We start from the raw sequence: 22374 nt of genomic DNA, 5'->3' as shown, positions 1-22374 counted from the left end.
AAGTATTACATCTGAGCCAGATGGGAACTAATTTAAACGTTGTACTACTGGCTTAGTTTTATATTCTCAAGTGAACCAAATAAAATAAAAATGTAGCTCAATACTTGCACGAAACAGAGTTGTTGCACTTAAAGCTTGATAAAGGACTGCAGTTAATGTATGCATATACCTACTGAAATGCATATATACATACAGCAGAAAAAAACAAATGCTTCCCAAACCCAGCCATGTTTTAATCCTGTGAAGGGCAACTCATTTGACATTCTCTGTGTCCTGGAGTTGTAACCCTGTGCATTTTTTTGGGTAAAAAAAATCAGCGTGCTTTGAATGGGGCTCTTCAAAGGGCTGTAATATTACAACACAGCAAAGAACATTTATGGAGACAAGACTTCAGCACTTGTCTATGCTCTCCCGTGCAGGGCAGCCGCATTTCAAAGAAGCAGTGAAATATTCTTCATGCTTTTCCTTTGGGACTGATGTAGAACTAAGTGGAAAGGATGCAACCGAGAGATACAAAAATAGGGGAACTAAAAAAAACACAATCTGTACATGATGTCAATAGAATCACCATTAAATACAGCAGCATTTTGGGATTTTTCTTTTCTTTTTAAAGGATAGAGCAAGAAAGATGACTCACCACTAGCAACGCAAATAAAATGACTCCACAGCTCCAGACGTCTGCTTTCCTTCCATCGTATTTTTCTCCCTGCACAGCAACGACACAGGTTCAAAAGAGTGCTCACTAGTAAATGAATTAATTAACCTTGAAGAACACAAGAGAGGAGAATGGGAAACCCCACATTTTGGTTCAGCCACCTGCTTTCCAAGGTGGCCTTCCCAACTAGAAGGCCACAGCACAGCCCATTAATTGAATTTTATGAACATCAGTTTACAGTCTTATTTGGGTTCTGCAAGAACAGGGTCAGAAATGGGGAGCAAGGCAGGAATGGCTGATGACTGGAACAATTTTAGAACTGGCACTTAAACAGAGTCAGAGGTTCATTAAAGACATCAAGAAGGTGTTCTCTTCCTTGGTTCTTCAGGGAGCTCATCACCAGTCACATTATTTGTGAACTCAGGTATTGGTTGGACAGTGTCCTCTGCACACTTCTTGTTTGGCTTTGTACATGCTTCAAAATATATGCTTCAAAAGGGTGATAGGCTTCTTTCCTGAGACCTCTCTAGTTCTGGATTCAGCTCCCCAGAATAAGAAGGATGTGGACCTGTTGGAGTGATTTCAGAGGAGGCCACAAGGATCCTCAGAGGGCTGGAGTACCTCTCCTACGGAGGCAGGCTGAGGGAGCTGGGGTTGGTCAGCCTGGAGGAGAAAAGGCTCCGGGGAAGCCTTATAGTGGCCTTCCAGTGCCTAAAGGGGGCTACAGGGTGAATCTGCCCACTGAAATTGGGGGTACTTATTTTAGAAGGACAAAAAAAGAGTAAGGGGAAAGGATAGTTTCTATCACATAAAAGAAACCAACATCACTGATAACCAGCCCCAGTTCTTCTGCTGAAATGACAGCTACATCAGGGAAGGCAGCCCTTGGGTGGAAAGATCAAGTTAACTGAGGCTACTGCTTTTCTGTCTGAACACATGGCACAAAGGGTACTGTGAGAACAACACGGGATCATTTCCCTCCAGCGTTTGATGTGGCTTGATTCAGAGCTGAGCCAAACAACCAAGACCACCATTACATTTGCTGTCTCCCTTCCCATGCTGTCTGCCATGGACAGATTTCTTGTAGAGAGGGTCTCTCTGCACACATGCAATGAGTGACACTTTAAAATATACGTACACTGATTTTAATAATCTTACCCGGATAACTTCAGGGCAGGCATAATGTGGTGATCTGAAACACAAAATACAGCTGAATGAGCATGCAACAGTCTGGTATTTATAAATTATTTGCATTTCCATTTTGCTTAACAGAACCAGGATTGGCTTGCTTATAAAGAAAGGAAGTGTGCAAAGCCAGCACTTTTTTTCCTTACCTTAATGAGAATACCTTTGTAAGACAAACTCTGAAAACAGTCAACTAGCATAATGCAAAATTCTGTGGCCCTACTATGAATTTCTTAAAAGCTAGAAAGGAAGAGAAGACCAGGCATACTCTGTGATTACATAAAATTCCAGCCTCCTAACCATGTATCTAACTAGAAGGAAGACATGCATTGGAAAGCCTTTTAAGAAAACAATCAATCAAACAAACATAACAATGTTTTCAGACCAAACTCATCTCCAAACGTTATCTTGCATTTCTTCTGCTAAGACCGCTCTCAATTACTACAGCGGTCATTACAGCTGCCAATACATGGTTTCAACATGCATTTTTTTCCTTAAAAAAACAACAACAAAGAAATAAACACAAGCAAAACAACCAAACAACAACAATAAAAAGGATAGACAGCAGTACTATTACCTAGAGAGTTAATGTATTCTTGTTGCATCCTTCTACCCATATATCTCTGCCTTGCTTCCTGGCTGAGAATAGTTAATTACTTCAACTTGCCAGGTAATCATTTTAATTCCTAAAGATTATAGCCAGGGCTATTTATTTTTATAGCCTTCATTAAAGTAACTTGACAAGAAAAAGGGATGCAAACTGCCTGAGACCTGCGTGCCGATCTCACTATTGTTTATGCTGTCACCTCCCAGCAGTCCCTGAGCCTGTCTTCATTTGTGCATTTGTTTCTTGTGACAAACACAATCATGGCTGGGCAATACCTGTCTCACAAAGTAATGAGCAAAACAGAAGCACAGCTCTGTGAACTTTATCATAGGTTCACCTTCCATGGTTCTATGATAAGCATAAGCCTGCTTCGATAGTGCAGCGAACGGAGGGTAGGATGGGGGGTGTAAGAAAGGTGGTAATGTGATTTAAACTTGGACAAAAATACTGTGGCAAAAAGAGGTATAGGAACAGAACCTATAGCACAGCATCCTTCAGCACAATATTGTTTAGGTAGACATGCTACCTGGGGTGTGCTGGATGAGTCATTATCTCAATTTGCAAAGTGCTTCTGAGTTTTTATTTGTATACAATGACTCCAACAAAGACAGATTTCAGAATCCTTAATTAGAAATGCTGCAGAATACTACCATCTTGACAGCTTTCTCTGCAAGCATCCTTGAAAATAAAAATGTAGGTGTTCTGAAGACCCCAAGATGGGTAGGTGCCCATTTATGAGTCTCTAACAAATGCACTTCAAGCATTTTACTTCCCTGATGCCTCCTGGAGCGCAGTGGAACCTGCCAGGTGTATTTCAAGACACCAGTGAAATTCGACTAAAATTTAGGAGAATGGGCAGAAAAAAAGCTATAAAAAATCCCTTCAACAAGTTGAATTGATTTGATCATTCAACAGCTGCACTGCAACTGCCCAGAGAGCACAGGTTTCTGGCATAGCCACTCTGAATTCTTGCCAGCACACACTTGCTAGATATCTGCAGCATTATCTTGGCGAACAGCTCTAAACGGGATCCTCCGGCCAGCCAGAATCCGTAGAAAACTCATTTCCATGCTGCCAATCACAGAGCAACTTCAACTGCTTTAAAGAGAAAACTCAAATTTAATCAAAAATCTATTTATCTTTCTACAGAGTCATGAATATTTCTTTGGCTCTTATCGCTAATTATTCAATATACGTGTGTCAGAGCGACATTCCCTGCCTTTTCCCCTAGGCCATCTCCTCATCCTTCAGCTACATCTCTGTGCAGCAAAAGCCACAATCTGCCCTTGATAACAAATAAATATATCGCTCAGCAAGATCAAGAAGCAGTTGCTGCCTGCGGGTACTGCTGCAAAAAAGCTCCGATGCTGGCAGTATTTATTTCAAGGGTGATGTTGATTTTCCCCATCTAGCCTGCCTGGGGCAGGAAGGGCTCTCTGAGAGGTCATTCACAGCTGTGACTCTTGGACACAAGAATCTTAAAAGATCTTGGGAGCCCTTAGCAAAGCATTTACGTGGAACTTAGACCAGCAGTAATAAGCCAGAGTGCATCGGTGACATGCAGGGCAACCCTAAACAAGGGTCATGAATGCAGACAGAAATGGATATATCTATCCTTGGTGCATCTATCCTGAATCTCATCTGAAAAATTAGAAAGTCATTTCTGATCTGTGCATAGCGAGATACGGTGATCTTACAGCAGATCTGAGACAACCAGTGTCGTATCTTCAGTGCAGATGTGATGTGCCTCTGACTTGTGCAAGCAGTTCTGACCTACTGTCTCCTTACACAGGTAAGAGAGACCTGCACTGTGCACACACAGACTGCCTGCCTGTGTATGGCTTCTGCAGCAACTGCTCTTCCAGAGAAGCTGTGGGTTGATCAGGAAGCACAGGGAGAGCTGTTCTGTATGACCCTACTCCACAGAGTGACAAGTCATCTATTGCACTTCCTGACAGTTCCCAGGTCCCATCAAAGATGAGTGTCCACGCTTGGGTCCTTTGGATCCGTGACTTAAGCAGATACTATTTGGGGAACAAGAAATGCTTCTCTGACTGCCATTCTTCAGACCTCACAGCTGGAGGCAGTGTTTCTGCAGAAACGAAGAAGTCTTGTTCTGTTTTCCTATGCATGAAGATACCTTGATAAAGTGGACGCGATGAAGTCCTCCTGTGTCTGGCTGGTTTTGCTGTTGCTCAGATGCTAGAGTCCCTTCTACCTCCATGTTATTCAGTATCTCCAAGCTGGCTTTCAGAAACAGAAGCCACTCGCTAGTGCAAAAGGCTGTTTGTACTTTCCCTCTGTTCTGGGTAACAGGCTGAGAGGAAGGGGAACACCAGAGGAGCAGCAAAACAGATAAAGGGAGTTCTTCAGAAGACTGCATGTTAGGGCATCCTGAGTGGAGAAAGTAACAGCCACAGATCACACAGGAAAGTAACGCAGGGAAGAAATGGTTCCAGGAGCAGCGGGTAGTTAGGGCTGCAGTGAGGGCAGTAGCTGTAGGTAGGGCTGTAATTAAAGTAGGAGCTGTAGTTAAGATTGAGTGCCGTTTTGCAATTACATCTTCAATGCAGACATAGAGCTCTCTATGAGAGAACTCAGCATCTAGCCCTCAGCCAAGCCATCTTACAGCTGTTTACTCCCCAAGTGTAAGTGGACTTTCTGGGAATTTGCAAATCAGTTCATTAATATGTGAGTTCAAATTGTTAAGACTTGGATGCTTTAAGAGATCTTAATTGAAAAACTGAAACAGACTGCTTTATTAAAAGGGCACAAAGATTGCAATATTCAGTATTCAAAAGCTAAGAATTGCTAAAGCTTGGTCACTTGGTGCCATGAAGAACAACTTTGGGATAAATCCATCTGGTTGACATACTGGAGAATCAAACTCTCTGACCCTCTCCCAGAATCCATCTGTGAAGGCACATGGAAAGGCGCCTTAATCTGAGACATTTACAATTAATCTCTATCTGCAGGTTTCCCAGTTTTCAGTATAGTTAATATTTGTAAATTTAAGACTGAGATGAAAATCCTACCTAGCCTCATAGCAAGGCTTCAATGTGGTGAGCAGAAATTATAAATAGATCCATAAAGTGAATGATGAGGAAAAATCAAATAATAAATACCTATTAAAAACAAAAACAAAAACAAAAACAAACAAAGCAACAACAACAACAAAAAACACCACCTTCAAAACACCAAATGAGACAAAGATTTGGTGAAAAAGAACTGTACCAGCTTGTAATTAATGGCCATATTCTAATGTGCATGAATGTTCTGGGGCCAAGTTAATTTTATACTGGCAACCTAAAGAGTAGCTTATCTTATTGCAGCACTTTATTTTGCAGAATTAAAACTCTTTTAACATACCTTGGGATGTATTATAGGCAAGGCCAGTATTATTCCTTATTAATTAAGTTGTCTGATATTTCCCTTCATAATCCTCATTTTAAATTGCTTATGGCTTACCATCAATTTAACATCTCTGAGATTTTCTCTGTCGGTTGTCTGCCTCAGACTGGTTTCATGTTTGTGTATGCATCTGTGCTGTGTACAAGCCAAAACATTTCCACTCACTATTTAAATCTAATTTAAATTAAATATGTTTTCTCCCATAAAAAAGGAAAATTTCTAGCATCCTCAAATGTAAAGGGAAAACTTAATGATTTGTTCACATTCTCTGGAAAAATGTATTCAAACATAACCACTAGAAAAGTACAGTTTGCATTTACTGGTGGAAATTTTCTAGAGCATCAGGATGAAAATTCAACCAGCACTGACAACAGTTCCCAGACCAAACCTTTTATCTAAAACGGATATCCAGCTGAGTGCAAAAATATCAGGAGTTAGATCTGGGACTGAGAGCAACAGACTGGGACAACCAAGTAGGGGAAACTAGAACTGGAATTTGGCAAAAGAGTAAAGGATCTGGGACATGGGATGAAATATGGAGCAGAAATGACTGGGAGAATTTGCTAAGAATGGAGAGGAAAACAGAGGAGATGGAAATGGAGTGCTGGTAATGGAAACTCTTGGTGAAATGAGGTAAAAATTGCTAATTCTGGCATTTTCCAAGTTAAAGAGCCTAAATTTGCGACGCTAGCAGTATCTGGATGCAGGACACTTCCATATGTTTCAGATAACATGCACACATTTGTATATATGACTATATAAAGGGGAAAGAATACATGCAGCATCATGCCTTGTCATTAAAATCAGAAGCGGTGCTTGGACACTGAGGTGTATGGCAGCTGAGTACCGCACTGCCCTTCTGAATTAATCTCATCACAGGTGTGGTGATCCGCCAAATACGAGGTGTACGGGAACCAGGAGCTAGATGAAATCTGTTAACGTTTTTACCAAACATACAGTGTGCTGGATGTTCCAAATACCCTGAGCTCAAAGAGAGCCAATGATCAATTCTAATGAGAACAGGTACTTTTTTGATGTATACAGACAGCCAGTGGGTCTGCAAAGTGTTGCAGGGAATTGCTACGGAGAGCTGAGAGCAGAGGAATGCACAGTGCTGGTGCTGGAAGTTGCTGTTTTCTCTTCATTATGCCACCAGCAGGCACAACGGCTTTCTTCTCACTCAATAAAATTTGAGGTCATAATCAGCATCGTTCTCTCACAGGTACACGGCTTTCTGGATCAGGCCAGGGTTTCCCTACGGAGACGCTGTTATGGGGGGACTGCTGCACATACACCCAGTTAGTTGTGGGCCTGCCAGCAGCAGTGGCAGTCCGTGTACCAACTGCCTCTTCAGAGATTGGGTCTGGTGCTACAGCAAGCTACCTTTACATATAGGCTTTGTCTTAGCTCTCTGTTGTTTGGGATAGAGAGATTTGAAGGCAGCACAGAGAGCAGCTCTGCTGTGGGGTTCTCCCATCTCCTGGCAGCCTGCAGCAATCTCCTTCCAGTGGGACACAGCGTTTCACAAATGAAATGAAGTGAGGAGATGGCAAAAATGTACTTTGTCAGCTTTCTGTAAGGAGCAATGGGGAATTAGGAAGGATCATTACAAAATCCCAAGAATTGTACCTCAACAGTATTTCCCTCAATCTTTCAGTTTAGCAATGAGCCCTCTTTGTTCAAGAAAAGAGAACAAGGTCCAGAGAATTTCCCGACCCTTCCTAGTTTTCCAAGACTCCTTTAGAAATGACTGCAGTTTATGTTCAGAGCAACTTGGGCCCTGCAATGACTCGTTAAGATGAAGAACTGAAGCACAGAAAGGTAATGTGTCTTGTCTAAGACCACACTGAATGCCTGCAGCAAAGACAGAAATCAAGCTCAGATCACCTGGGTCCCAGTCCAGAGGTTTAACCATAAGACACTCATTCTTCTTGCCTAGTGACAAGTCAGGAGGGATTGGACAGCATCTACCATTCCACAGCACTGCAAGGCAGAGTGCTGGGAAGAATCACTGTGAAAAGAGATGGTGGAGAGCCTCTGCATATCACTGCCTGGAAGGGTAAAGAGGAGCAAGAGCCAACAAGTAACAGAAGCAGCATCCTACCACATTCTCTGCTTCCTTCGCAGTCTGCTGTTTGCTCACAGAGCTGTTCCTGGAGGGATGCACAGACTCGTCATGTTACTTGGGCATTTCAAGGACCATCTCTCCATGAGACGGCCCTGTTGTGCAGTTTCTGCAGTAAGCAGAATTATTCATACAGCTCCTCTTCCATTGAAAGGTCTAAAGATGCATGTTTAAACCTACAGCTTGTTCCTCTGTGCTGTGTATATGCAGGATTCGTGCAATACAGGACTCCAGTAATGGGGATTCATCACAAGCACGGCCTGATTTGCAGTCTGCCAGTAACAAATGATGTCAGTGAAACAGCCAGTCTGTCCTTAGCTCCCTCTCCTACACAAACACAACTGGACTGAACTTTTACCACGTTCTCCAGGTAGCCATTGATACTACAGAAAACCATGGTGAATGATCTAAGGAGTAGCTCCCATCAGACTGACTCTGTGGTGTGCCATTTGGCATGTCTCAGACTGTGTATCTTGGTGAAGCCCACTGAGGATCTGGGATGACCTAAAGCCTATCCAAACTTTGGACTCAGCAGTTCATTTGTGGCAGCAATGGATTTTTGACTGCACTGTAACTGCTCTGCTGTACTGACGAAGTTCCTTGCATCATGCTGCTACACCCCAGCTGATCCTCCCACTCTGCCTGACAGAAATACCTGGAGACTCCTTGCCTGACTGTCAATGCAAGTGTTACAGTTTCATCTCATTATCAGTTTTCACAGCACAGATAAAACCATTCTGGAAATTAACTTCTGGGTGCATGGAGGAACATCTCATTAAAGCTCAGTATCTCAGCCACTATTCGGTCTGTCTTGCTCCTTTTCGTGCTGGCTCAAAGTACCAGCTACAAGGGAGGTGAAATTGTTGCCTCAAAAAGCTCTGAGGTTGGTTACTCCGCTCTCCAAGGGAAAGGGAGTCATAACTGGATTGCCTTTCTTTGTGAACAGTGTGGCACACTGTTACATACTCCTCCCTTCCTTCCTCCCTTCACCCCCCAAACCAGATAGATCACAAGACACCAGTACCAGCCATGCTGGGCTCCATGCCAGGAGAATTAATGAAGTGGTGTAATAGCTCACATGGAGGCCTAGTGATTGGCACCACACTTAAAATGCATCTGCAAGGCAGGAGATCATAGTGTTGCTGCTGTGTTCTGTTTATTACAGGCACGTCTCTTCCGTTCCATTGATTTCTTTATTAGTGCGTTTTAAGGCCGCTTCGTGGGGGCTGGCTCTGCTTCAAGCATGGAGGCTTAAATTCCAGCACTGCTTATGGAAAGGAAATCTCCCTTTGAGATTCTAGACCTGGATGACAGAGCCCACTGCTAACAGGAACAGGAACCCTACCGAGAGGTTCCCAGGGAGTCTGAAAAATCCTGCAGGGCAATGTGAGGCTGGGTTGGGTTTTTTATTTCTGGTTGTTTTTTTCACGGAAGGAAGGGAGAAAATGTTCTTTAAAGAGCAGAGAGGCTTTGTGGTAACTGCAGTGAGGACTTCATTTCTTAGTCTAGAGGGGAGGTTTGAAAGCAGCTGCGAGCAACAGATGTGCAGACTCATAGCTCCCTGCTTCTCATCTGCACTGTTAAGAGGTCAAATCTTGCCTTGACACAGGCAGGAAGGAACGGGTGCATCTCAGTGTTCTCATCAACCACCATTCGATCACATCGTCAGCTTCAAACCATTTTGCAATCCATTATTCAAGACCTGGAAAGCAGAGCCGTACAGCTCAGGACTGAGGCAGTGGCTGCGCTGCGCAGGGAACCAGGATGGCTCCACGAATTGCCTCGCCTCAGGGCACAGACTGAAAAAACACAGACTGCAGCAGGCTGAGGATGGAGATGGGCTGCAGTCATCAAATTTACACTGCCAGGGGCCAAGAAGAGTAGATCTATACTGGAAGAGATGCAAAGCTGCTGGTACTGCCTGCAACTCCAGTTGCTGAGCTCACTGCTATAATAAATTCAGACGCCACGAAAAGCTGGCGTAGTGGTGCCAGGCTGCAGCAGCTCGATGCAGCTGCTGCCCTGCCACAGCTCACTGCAGCATTACAATGCACAGTCAACGTGGCGCAGGGCCACGGTTGCAGGGGGGCTGTGGTCCTATGGGTACCTGCAGCGTCCCTAGAGGTGATGGGGATCAGAGGGTACTGCCCCTCAAGAGCTAGCCCTGTCCCCAGTGAGGCACCAGGGCTTCACTCGGCTGTTGGGCTTATTGCTGGCTCCCTTGGACATTCCTAGAAAGCTCCTGCTGGCAACCAAATTAACATGGAAGTGTTTTTATACTGCCCCTGCAGTATTCCTCCAAGCAGCCTCCTTTGTATCTGCATTCATGCCCTGCTTGTAATTGCAAAGGACCCTCTGCTGCCTCCCCGTCAATCCTGGATGTGAGCCGAAACGAAGCAGAGTGGAGCCCAAACAGGAAGAGCTGCAAACAGGCAGCCTGAACACAACACACAAATTCCATTTCAGATCCCCTAGATTCATTTTTTTCTACCCCCAATATTTTTAAAGCCACTTCTTAAAGCAGCTACCACTACTTCTTTAATTTCCCAAATATTATATGTCCACTGAAAGCAAACAAGCCAGCATAGGCAGATGAGTCCAAACCTGAAAGCTTTGATTTTTGATATCCACATATGACATCTACAGAAGCCTACTTTTCACTGTAAAACACTTAAAAAACAAACAAACATTCTTTTAGCTAACTTATGCACTACATACGTTTTATCAATTTACTAGCTTCCTGGGAAATAATGAGGCACAGTGTAAGCTTGCAGGTCTTCCTCAACCCCCCTGTTATTGACAACTTTTATGTCTGGAATCTATCACTGATTATTTGCAATATGCTCTGAGACACTCACCCACAACTGGTTTCTAACAAGCTGTCCCCAACCTGCAGCGATGCCATTCCGAAGTCTGCTATCCGGATGTTGTTCTTTTCATCCAGCAGTAGGTTTTCTGGTTTTAAGTCCCTGTGGCTGTAAAGAAAGGATCAAAACATGAGTTAAATTATCCCTGACAGCTTTCCCACTCCAAGACTTTTTTTTTTTTTTAAATCCAGTATAGCATCCAACCTATTATATTTTAATTGATTTCATTCTTTTTCTCTCCCAAATAGGAGAATACACATATCCAAGATCCAATCTTTGCAATACTCTAGGCTGTCTCCCAAATGCCCACTCCTGATGAATGCAAGGCTTGAGACTGCACTGCCCTGATAGAAAATGAATATCTGCACCTTCCAACAATATCAAGAATAATTTGAGGGAGGAACTGAGGGAAATCAGAGGAAATTTTTCAGTTTGGATTTAGAGCTGATATATTCCATCAAATGCCAGCTCCTTAAGGTAGGAGTGAACATCGTCAGTGTATTCTGTCAACAATAGGAAACAGAATTAGTGATATCTAGAGGAGAAAAAGCAGACTTGTTGGTAAAGCTGCTGCAGAAAGACCCTATTAGGAATTGTTTACACAGGGATATGGCTTTGAAATCATTTTGGGCAGCTAGTTCTGATGGAGAACCCCCCTGAGCCCAGCACTGCTTATAACTGAGGGTGTCAGCACTGGGAAGGAAGAAGGAGGATTGCCTCCTTTCAAACAAAGCTCAGTTTTCTTATTATTTGGCAACATGGGAACAGCCAGGCAGCCACGCCGCTGTAACATGGCAAACATTTAAAGCAGGATGGCAACCCCTGCTTTGAATCAAAGCAATTGCACATTGTCTAGTTTATTAATTTCCATTACCCACAGCCAATACCACCATGCACCCATCTGCTTCATAGAACTCAAGTACTTTTGCACAACAGTTACATTTACTTGATTTTATATGCACAGAGAAAAACCTTGTACAAAATTTGTGATGATTTTGCTTTTTTTGCATTTTATTTGCAACTCTTCGAGAATCACAGAGATGAGAGAAGCACTCCAGGCAAGCTGAAAAAGCAGCTTATCTCTTCTTTTTGCTTAGGAGAAGGCAAAATGTCCATCTTTGATGTTTTGCTTGATAAAAGGTGCAAATCGGAGATAACTCTTCCAAGGCAGAAGAACAGCAAGCTCAGGTACTGTGGTGGTTTTACCGTGCTAGGCAGTTGAACACCACAACCGCTCTCTCACTCCCCCTCCTCAGATGAGGAGGGGAAGAAGTAAAGGAAAGAACGACTCACGGGTTGAGATAAGGATGATTTAATTAAAGAGGGGAAAAAAAAAATATTATTATTAATTAAACAATTCAACTAAAGGGAAAAAAGGGAAAGGGGAAAAGGGAGGGGGAAAGGGAAAAACTAAACAAAACAAGTAAAGGCTATGTGGAAATGCAGAGGAAAGAAATTACTCTCTACTTCCCACAAATGAGCGATGCTTGACCACATCCTTGAAGCAGGGCCTCAACGCACGTAGCCGGTGTTCGGGAGGAGGACAGACGTTTTTGCAACGAGAGCCCACCCCTCCCCTCTTCTTCCTTTTTCCACCTTTTATTGCTGAGTGTGACATCATATGGTATGGAATATCCCTTTGGTTGGTTTAGGTCAGCTGTCCTGGTGATGTTTCTTTCTCACTTTTTGCCCACCCCCTAGGAGGGTCAGAGAGAGTCCTGATGCTGTGCCAGCACTTGTCAGCAGCAGACACAACACTGGTGTGATACCACTGCTGTTCTAGCTACAAGTGCAGAGCGCAGCACTGTATGGGCTGCTGCAGGGAAAGTTAACATCCCAGCCAGACCCAGTACAGGTACTCAGCTTGAACACAAACCTGTTGGAAATGGCTGACTGACAACACTCCTGTCAGGCAAACAACAGCCATTTGCTACAATGGTTCAGTAAAAACAGCTGTCTGCCCAGAAAGTGAACTCTGCAGAAGGCCCAGCATTAGCACAGCCTAGTGCAGTGACACCAGCCACGGAGCTCTGCCCTATCTTTATGCCGTTCTCTCTTCACCTCTAATCACATCCTCCAGCACTGCTCGTGCACGCAAGTGTAACTGTACCCCTAAACACCTGTAAAGGCGGTCAGTCTGTATCCTCTCAAAGGAACATAGGGAGCATGGCAATGCCTTGGAAATGATCTCTGATCTGAACAGAAGTCTGGAATGATCAATTACAGACAACTTGTCAATAATGCAGGCCAGCTCTATGCAAACCAGAGCATGCTGTAATAGGACACTTGGGGAGTGTAACGGATAGAGCTAAAGGAGGCTTCCAGCAAAATAGCACATGTTCCAAGCAGATACTGGCCATTTACCTTATCATTGAGTCCTAGGATTGCTCTTCCCTTCCTTTTTTCAAGAGCATAAAACTTGGTCTCCAGTTTTGCATAAACATGACGAACCCTGCATGTTAATGCTGTCTTGCTAACCATGAGCAAACAATCTGGTAAATAACTGAGCCGCATGACTCAGATTTGTGAATATTTTCATCTGAAAAAGCAAAAGGTACTCTATAAAATCTCTCTTTCTCATTGAAATCAAAGTTGCAAGGTACCTAAGGACAGAAGACTCATCCACCATGCAACAAATACCAAGACAGCCAGACCTACTTGACAAAAAAGTTGGAGATGAGTGACAACAAAATGTTTCAGGACTGGGAACGACCAGTTAGTGGTCAGGAAAATAGGCCCTGAGTGCCCTCATCAAGGACAGCAGTCCTGGACAAGGGCAGCATTTGGTGACACCTGCCACATCTGAACGTGCTCCAGCCCCTGCAGTGAAACGGACAGAAGAGCCCACCGTCCTAAGGCAAGCTTGGAAAACCGGACACTAATGAGATGGTGGAGTGTGATTTAATCTTTCCTCCAGCAGACATCCTGGGCAGCTCTCATCTTACAACTGGTTTCACTAATTGGGTGCTGGGAAGACCTCATCTGACCAAGGGGATGCGCAGTAGTTCTCTGGTTTGAGGACTAGGGCCCAGTGGCAAGTAGCAGTTCCCTGTAAAGTGAGCGGTGCTTGCCTGATGCTATGAAACAAGAAACCTCCCCACAGCGCAAGCTGAGTGTGTGTCCTTCTGCTCTGCGCATCTTTTTAAATGGTTTTGGTTGTTTTCCAGTCTTGGTGACTGCTCCTGGCCAAATGCTGAACAGACACATGGTGTGGATGCTGAGGGTGCCTACAAGGAGCAGCACTTGCTGATACCGTAGACATTCATTCTATAGCAGGCATCCCGTTGCCTGCCTAAAACGATTGCAATTCTTTGCTCATCCTAAAATTGTACAGTTTTATTTAGAGAGAGGGAATAGCATTTGAAGGAATGTCTGTTCCATGTGGCTGAAGCGAGTCTCCTCAGTGCTGGTGGCCCTGCTCTTTGCCTGGTCAGCTCTCAGCCAGCTAGCTGGTAAGGTCAGTAAGGATGCCAACTAATGCCAGTCGTATTGACAGTTTCTGTAGGAACAATACCAATGAAAAAAGGAAGCTCCTTTGAAGTGGCAAATAATTTTTTTTTTATTATTATTTTTGGAGAGCCACAGGAAGAGAGAGAGGATAGAGGATGCCTTCATTCAGGCTCCAGATGTGAAGTGAGCTCCATCTCACTGTGCTGCGCAATGCTTCATCCTGAAGGGTCAGCCTACCTGGGCTGATGGAGCTCTTTGGGTAGAGGTCCCGGCCCACCTCACGGAGAGCATTTTGAAAGCCTTACATTGGAGATCAGCATCAGTGGGACTAGGATGGTTGGATAATGTGTGTGGAAGGAAATCTGGAGTGGCATCAGCCCTTAAAGTTTTGGTTTATAGTCTCTAGACTCTCACCAAAATAAAACCAAGGAAAATTACCATCTCTTCTCTACAGCCCATGCAGCAGAGGGCAGAGTGTGGACTCTGACAAGAATTGAAAGGTTTCCTTCTGACTGGGCGCTGAAATACCTAAAACTGCAACTCTCTGACCCTCCCCATCTCTCCTTTAACACAGTCCCTAGTGCCAGGCATGGATACTGAGCACAGGAACCCATGGCAGTCCTGAGCATTTTTTGTTGTGGCAGCACTCCTCCAGGGTGCCAATGGGACCAGGCAGTGCTTGCACATTCAACCACAGGAGAATTTTATGCCCCAGATGGAAGTTTTCTTCTAGCTGGGACATTTCCCTGCTATCTATCTTTGGACCATTTTGAATTTGAGGAGCATCTTGGGAATGGTATTGAGGCCAGGAGTCTGCACCAGGGTGGCAGAAGCAGCATCCCTGCCACTGGGAACGAGACCTCCTCTCTGCATTTGCATTTCCCATCTCTGCACTGCCAGCTTTCCAAATGCCAGAAGGAAGGGAGAGGAACATATGGGAATAGGGAAGGCTTGTTATAATTTACCTAAGAGCCCAGCCGCCTGGATGGCCTCATGCATTCATATTTGGAAAGAATTCTCGTGTGCCAAAACAAAACAAAACAAAAATCCCACTGTATGTGGTAATTACTTGACATTAATGGAACATTGCAGAGTAAATGCATTTAATTTGGTCCCTTTCCAGCTGATGTCTCTGGCTCTCCATGTCTTATATGACCGCATCAACTCCTCTCTCTGCAGGTGAACAGAGGACTCGTTACCCTTTCATTGTTCTAAAGGCTCTAAAGCTGTGGGGGCTTCAGCACATGGCTGGGAAATCAGAATAGAAGAAAGCAGTTCCTTCAGTGACAAACACGGCAAACTTTCCTCTTGAGCCCTGCAGATGCTGAGAAGGCACATGAAAGGGAAATGCAGCCCTGCAGGAGAAGTCAGCGTTACCCTGACCCAGGGTGGCCACAGAGTGCCCAGAGCTCCTTCGCCCAAGACAACAGAGCGGGAAGTCAGCTCCACCAGCCTGCACGCAGCAGACTTTTGAAGGGAAAGCCTGTGAGTGAAAGGGAGCCATTAAACACGCCATGACAGGGAAAGTACACACTGTCAGGCTCTCGGCATCATCCCTCTTTTACATACTGCAACAAAGGCTTTACAGTTCCCTTGTAGCACAAGATGAGGAGGGGTGGAGAGAGAAGTCTGAAAAAATGGTCTCATGGAAATTGGCACAGATCTCAGAGGTGGTGCAGAGAAAATGAAAGGCACGTGCAAGCATTAATGTGTTCCAGCTTCCCACTCACATGCTGGCCAAGCTTGTTTTCTGGTCGCTCCCAGTGATGCTATTCAGCTTCCTCCACTCACCTCTCCAGTCCGTCCTCCTGCTCTGGGGATATCCCCGTAGCTGTACTGCAGGCAGTTGCAGCACAGTAAAAAAAAAAAAAAAAAAAAAAGAGAAGTAAAACAACCACCTTCTCCCCGTCACCCAGGGTTGGCAGAATATTTCTGGTGTAGAGACAGATTCAAGATCTTGGATTCAAAGAAACTATGTCACTTGGCACGAGATGATGAACTAACCCATTATTTTAAAGTGTTTTATGAACTGAAACGTTCATATCAGTTTCCATGACGACTTGTTGTAGGTCACAGATTTCTAACCCAAGAAACCTCCTAATTGGAGTAGTTGCAGGTCATTTGTACTAATCAAATTGTTGGCTACTTTGCAAATGCTTTTCTTACTGACCCCAAACTCCCAGAAGGACCCGACCACAGAGTAATTGTTCTGCAGTATCCTCTTAAAAGTGCTTAGCACAAGCCTGATGTGATGCAAATAATTTACCAGTAATAATTAATAGTATGAGAAGCAGTATTTTTAATTTTCATGAGCAGAAAAAGCCTTTCATCTTATTTTCTCTTGCTTCTGCAAATGAGATCCAAATGTGTAACTTGCATCTACCTACAGAGGAATCTTTGTATAGAGTCATGGTTGCTATGCTCAAATTTAGTATTTTTTTTTCACAGAATCCTGTGGAACAAGTAAAGATAGTTATAGCTAGGAAAAAGGACAACATCTATAAACATATCAGGAGACCTGAAGACGGGCTTGAATGCCTGAAACCCTGTCTGTTTTTTATACAATTATTTCCACTGATCTATTAAAATATATTACCCCTCCTTGAAAACCTTGCCTCAAAACATATATTCACGTATTCCAAAGCCAGAGCCGACTGTCAGGTCTCACCACTACACATGTACTTGCCAAAGATTGTTACCTGGTTATGCTTACAATAAGACTATGCCATGTTTGAGCTTCCAGTGGCTTATGTAAAGAAATAAACTTACAAAAATACATGTCCTCTGACTTTAGCTGAGCTGGTAATTTTGCCTGTGACATTGCAGCTGCTGTACTTGATGGTTTTTCTCCAGTTTCCTGTACAAGGAAAATATGAAAATTCCTCACTGTTTGGAGTGAGTCTCAATCATAGACCTGCAGCTCCAGGATTCAGGCAATGACTGGAAAATCTCAGCACTCAACAGTAGAAAAAGGCACCTTTTGAATTTGATAGTCTGAAAGAAAACTCCAAAATCTAAGGGCTCAAGGACCCCAAGAAGAAATAACTGAAACCAACATTATTAAGTTTTGTGATTTCTAACACAGTTGCACATCTGGAGGCCCTGTGTCATGATTTCAAAGTGTCCAGCTGTGGTAATCTTCATTATTCAGCAGACAACCTCTGCACAACAGTGTAGCATCCTCCTTCTAAAAGAAGCAAGGCAAAGCTGGAATCACTAGGAGGGTGGGACTATGTAACAGAAAAGGTTTCTCATGGCACCTGGCATTCCTCAGCTTTCTCTGCTTCTTGAAGACATTCCAGGTTTCTTCCTAAAAGTGTGCTTCCTTTACTGACAGTGCTCTGCAGCTCTTGCCTGCAGTAATATACCAGAGATTTTGGCACCACCGCTGTGAAATCTTGAAGTGCTATTTTATAAGGAGCCATTTCCCCTCCTGCACCAATGGGAAGAACACCAGGCGAAGCCAAACAAAGCTCTTATTCATTGCCTTAGCCCCCTAAGTCACACAGCCCCATGCCTACGCAGGCACACACAGACACACTTCAGCGAGAGCCTTGTGCGTGCTCAAGCAGGCACAGCCCCAGGCAATGAAAAGAGAAAGGGCCCTCATAATTGTCATTTATCAATATTCATAAAGAACCTGCCTTAACCCCTCTTGTGCATACTTGGGGAAGAAAAGAAAAAAAAAAACACAACACAAAATGAAACCCAACCAAAATAAAAATAAAATGAAATAATAATCTTGCTGCTCATTACCGCAGGGGATTTCCTCTCAATGTCACCACTGCCCTGTGCAGTAATTGGCATTATCTGTTATCTCTGAAGCCATAATAAGGTTTGCCACGGGGCATTTTCTGTAATCATATTTTTATTTGTCAGCTTGTGAGATACAGGCACCGAATATGAGCTTGACCAAAGCACAAACCCAGCGCACAAAATCCGGCCGCGGCCAATCCCGGCGTTTGGCGGTGATGTCACCCGCAGCCAATGCGGCACCCGCCAGCTCCCCCTGCCCCGCGCCCACCTCCTCCCGCGCTGCAGCATTCCCTTGCTGCACCTAACAGCCTCTTCCCGAGGAAAGCAAGGATTTGCGACCTACCCCAGTACGTGCTCCTCTACTGCTTTTTGTGGAAAATATAGGCGATGCTCAATTAGCTGAGAGCTCTGGATGCAGGCTATGCAAAAGGGCTATTGATTTGGGGCATCCAGCTGAGACAACTTACAGGTCCTGACATAAGAGAGCAGGCACCCAGCATTTGGTAGCCTAGGAAAAAATTATTAGCTACATCCAGAGAAAACCTCCCAAGCTAGAAAGGTCTGACACTGATGCCCAAGGGACCCCAGGTTCCTCTGTCATTTCTTGCACCACCTCTGAGCGTGCCTGCACTGTGTGCTGCAGCACGGCACAGAGCCCTCGGAGCTTGCCGAGCTGGGAGTAGAAGCAGTGATGCTGCATCACTGAGCTCACTGGTCTGCTTGCTAGCTCGGGCAAAGCACCAAGGTAACACACACACACTGTTCACAGGATGCCACGTAATACCTCGGCACAGCACTATCTGTTTTGTTTTTAAATGGGTGCAGTGCCACCCATGGAAGCCCTTAGTGGGTTACCCTCCAGCGGGTTACCTACAAGCTACCCCCATGGCCAAATGCACCACAAAACTCCCTAAGTAACTGCACCTCAGAGTGAGGTACCTCAAATCTTTGTCCCCAGTGTCCACTAAACAGAGTAACAGAAAGCTCCTGCATTTTTTTAAAACAACACGCAAACACACTGAAGCTCCAAGCCTATTTTGCTTCTTTGTCTGAGCTGCTTGTTTGAAGCCACCTTCTCAGACACAGGTGATCTCTCCACACAGAAGCAGCCAAAGTCTTTTATTGATGGGAGCACTGGGGAATCCTTTCTGATTCTTTGATCCAGGAATCCTGACGCATCAATACATTTTGAGCAGGGAAAGCTGAATGTGGTTACATACTGCAGTAAAAGTAAGCCATGGATATTTCTGTGTTTTGGGAGGTAATGGAAGACGATTGGATGATGATATGGGTCTGGGGACACCAGGCTATCAATCTATCCTGCCAGTGGGTTACAGGCACCCACGTTTAGTCATTAACCAAAGCAGAAGCCTTCATTTTTCAATGTGGTCATAACTGGATAACCTGGCTGATGAGATGATTTGTCATTTCACTGCCCCACGACAGGACAAGGTCAGGCTTCATTGCTTAGGAAAGCACATTAACTTTTTTACTCACACACACATGCACACAAATACATTTATGCATGCTCTGATTTTCAAAAAGGGTTTAATGATAACTGTTCAGAATATCACCCAGAGCCTAGCATAACACAGACCACACAAGACTCAAGAGTGACTGGGAGGGAAGGAGAACTTATGATTTACTGCTAGCTTATTCAGCACTAGATGCTAGTCGAGTGGGAGTTGGCAAGGAGACAGGGGATTTACTTCTAAACAAGACTACTGCCCACAATCCAAATGTTTAATAGAGGAAAATGGACTCCTCAAGAGAGATGTGCACTCTGCCTTGGAAATTCCACATCCCCTTAAACCTCCAGAAGTGCTTGTCTGTCGTGGTGACAGCCTCACCATGATCCTCGCTCAGTTTATTAAAGTCAGACACGTCAAGAGGTGCCCAACACAAGCACAAAGGACTGGCGTGTATGTGTATATACATGTTTTCTGAGAAACTTCTATTCCAACTGTGAATCACATTTCTCTGGCATATTCATTTGAAAGAGCAAATCACTTTTCTTCAGTTGTAGTTAAACAGATTTTGAGTGTTTTTGGATTGGGTATCTATGTGTTAAGCCAAGTAGAGAACAGAAACACCTATGTATGCAAACCACTGCCCAGTCAGAATACATAAAAAGTTACACTTGTACAGCCTACGAAGGATTGTACTGATTATGAGAAGGTCATGATCCCTCAAACCAGTTGATTAGCATGGAGGAAAAACTGTGGAATTCATAGAACAAAACTCCTCCAAGGTATCTGCCAACAGAGAAAACTTAGATCCTCTAATCAGGACAAACTGCTCTTAGATCCTCTAATCAGGACAAACAATCTGCTCTCAGTTTCTCTGGAAATTTCTCTGGCTATTATAAATCTGCCTGTGCCAGGTAGGCATTGTCCTCAGGATGTTCCCACCCAGACCCACCGCCTTTGGACTGCTGCTTCCACTAACAGTATACTCTTCTTAATATGTCCTCTAGAAAGGCTCTTATTTCCCTTTCCATTTATTAGAAATATGCTCTCTTTCAAATTAATATTGCATGTTGACTTGAGTCAGAGACGTAAAGGGAGCAGGCTAAAAGATCGAGTGAAATATTTAGGCATCCATTTTTGCTGCAGCTATTTGTGCAGCTATTTGATTGGGAGTTCTCTGCACAAAACTGGGGGTACAGAAATCACTGTATGGTTACCAAGAGGTAGCCACATGGTGATGATGCAAGTCCTTCTGCTGCAATATCTAACAGCAGCCCTTGGCCTCCTGGAGAGGGGAGATCTGTGGCTGGCTGTGGCTATGGAGAAGCAGCCACGCAGAGATAATGTAAATGGTTTCCCCCAGCCAATCTAACCGCGAGGAGCTACATTTCTCAGAAATAAGCAGGTCAGTAGCTGCACAGAAACTCTGTGCTCAGACTGATCATAACAACTTGATTTCAGTATAATTTAAATTACCTACACTTGTTGAAGATGAAGTGGAAACTGGTCCAATGTAAACCATGACCTGAATGCAAGTTTAAACCATACTCGATGGTTAAATCAACTGATGGAGCTAGTTAATATCAATTGCAGTCAGATCAAGGAAATTCTTCCCTACTGGAAAGGAAATTAAAGGCAACAATGTCTCAAATGCCCAGAAGGGACTCAGTCAAAGTTGCCAAAAGCCAGCAGGCTTCCAAAAACTGAAGGATGCCATAAAATGACTTGTCTGTATTGGTAACTATCCCAAGTTTCTTCAGGGACTCGTTTTGAAATATTGTTCGTAATTCTCAGTTATTAGCAAGTGCCACTATGAATGATGGAAATTAAACAGCTTTTCCCTGACGGTTTTGGTTTTCCTGGTTAAAGCATTCCCCGTGAATGAATTCTCTTCCAGTGAGAAATGAAGGACAGTGTACTCCATGAAAGGTCTCTCTCTCACTGGTGCAGTCTCACCGACAGCCATGTATTTAAAATATGCCAGCACTTAATGCCTTTAGAGCTTTACAACATCAGTTACTTAATAGTAAATAAAAGTGTCAAGAAATCAGATGCCTTTAACACGTGCTTTTATGAACCTGCTGGAAATGGCTGTACTCACCATATTGAATGACTATGGCAGAAGTCTAAAGCAGAGATGATTTGTCGGAAGAACTTCCTGGCTTCTTTTGGTGTCAATCTTCCCTTTTTTACAAGATAGTCGAAGAGCTCCCCACCTGACACGTGTTCTAGCACCAAATACCTAGAAAAAAATAAAGCCAAGATTTTGTAAGCACGCTATCATACAGCTTCTCACACACACGTTGTTATATAAACACCTCCATCTACACATGGCAAAGGAGAACACTTACGGGAAGAACACTAGATTAAAAATTTAAAACCAGGGGTGATTAGTATTTTTAACACAGGTGCCCCTGCATTTTAACAGGGGTTCTGCAAACTTTAGACAAGTGAATGATTTGACACTTATCAGCCTTTCACTGATTCATTGGATTTGGTGTTCGATAGTCTAGTGAGAGATAATGTGGAAGCCAAAAATGACCCAAGAAACCAGGAGGGGAGGAAGAGAATAATCAGGTATAAGCTGATGTGCTTATACCTACTGTGGAGTGAGGCTGCATACTAGGAAGGCGCAGGTCCCCTAACCGAGCTGACAGTTCCTTTATAAAACAGCCTTGGCAAAGCTGCACTCACATACTGCTCTGTCTTGGACACCTGGGAACCAGAGAGATGTCAACAAACTAGAGGGAGTTCAGAAAAAAAAGGTGAATAGTTTAAATTATGAGAAAAGATCAAAAGAACTACATGTGTGCAGCCTCAATAAAGGGCTTCAGCTCTTGCTGCTGAAC

The 22374-nt window shown here is 44.0% G+C and overlaps 1 protein-coding gene across 16 annotated transcripts in view; it reads right to left on the bottom strand.

The window, feature by feature from the left end:
- Positions 1–22374, bottom strand: part of BRSK2 (BR serine/threonine kinase 2) — a 302619-nt gene that overhangs the window by 74462 nt on the left and 205783 nt on the right. For 15 of the 16 annotated variants that reach the window (XM_035327416.1, XM_035327417.1, XM_035327421.1 and 12 more), the window contains exons 4-7: positions 21627–21767; positions 10842–10958; positions 1814–1847; positions 638–706 (exon numbers count right to left, since the gene is read on the bottom strand). In XM_035327416.1, the coding sequence (XP_035183307.1) occupies positions 638–706; positions 1814–1847; positions 10842–10958; positions 21627–21767 (361 nt within the window). Of the gene's footprint in view, positions 1–637; positions 707–1813; positions 1848–10841; positions 10959–18399; positions 18511–21626; positions 21768–22374 lie in introns of those variants that run through there. The other variant, XM_035327423.1, reaches the window with a different exon arrangement.

Source organism: Oxyura jamaicensis, chromosome 5, assembly GCF_011077185.1.
Source record: "Oxyura jamaicensis isolate SHBP4307 breed ruddy duck chromosome 5, BPBGC_Ojam_1.0, whole genome shotgun sequence".
NCBI lineage: Eukaryota > Metazoa > Chordata > Aves > Anseriformes > Anatidae > Oxyura > Oxyura jamaicensis.
The sequence above is the reverse complement of the archived record's forward strand: the minus strand, read 5'-3'. Positions and strand labels throughout refer to the sequence as shown.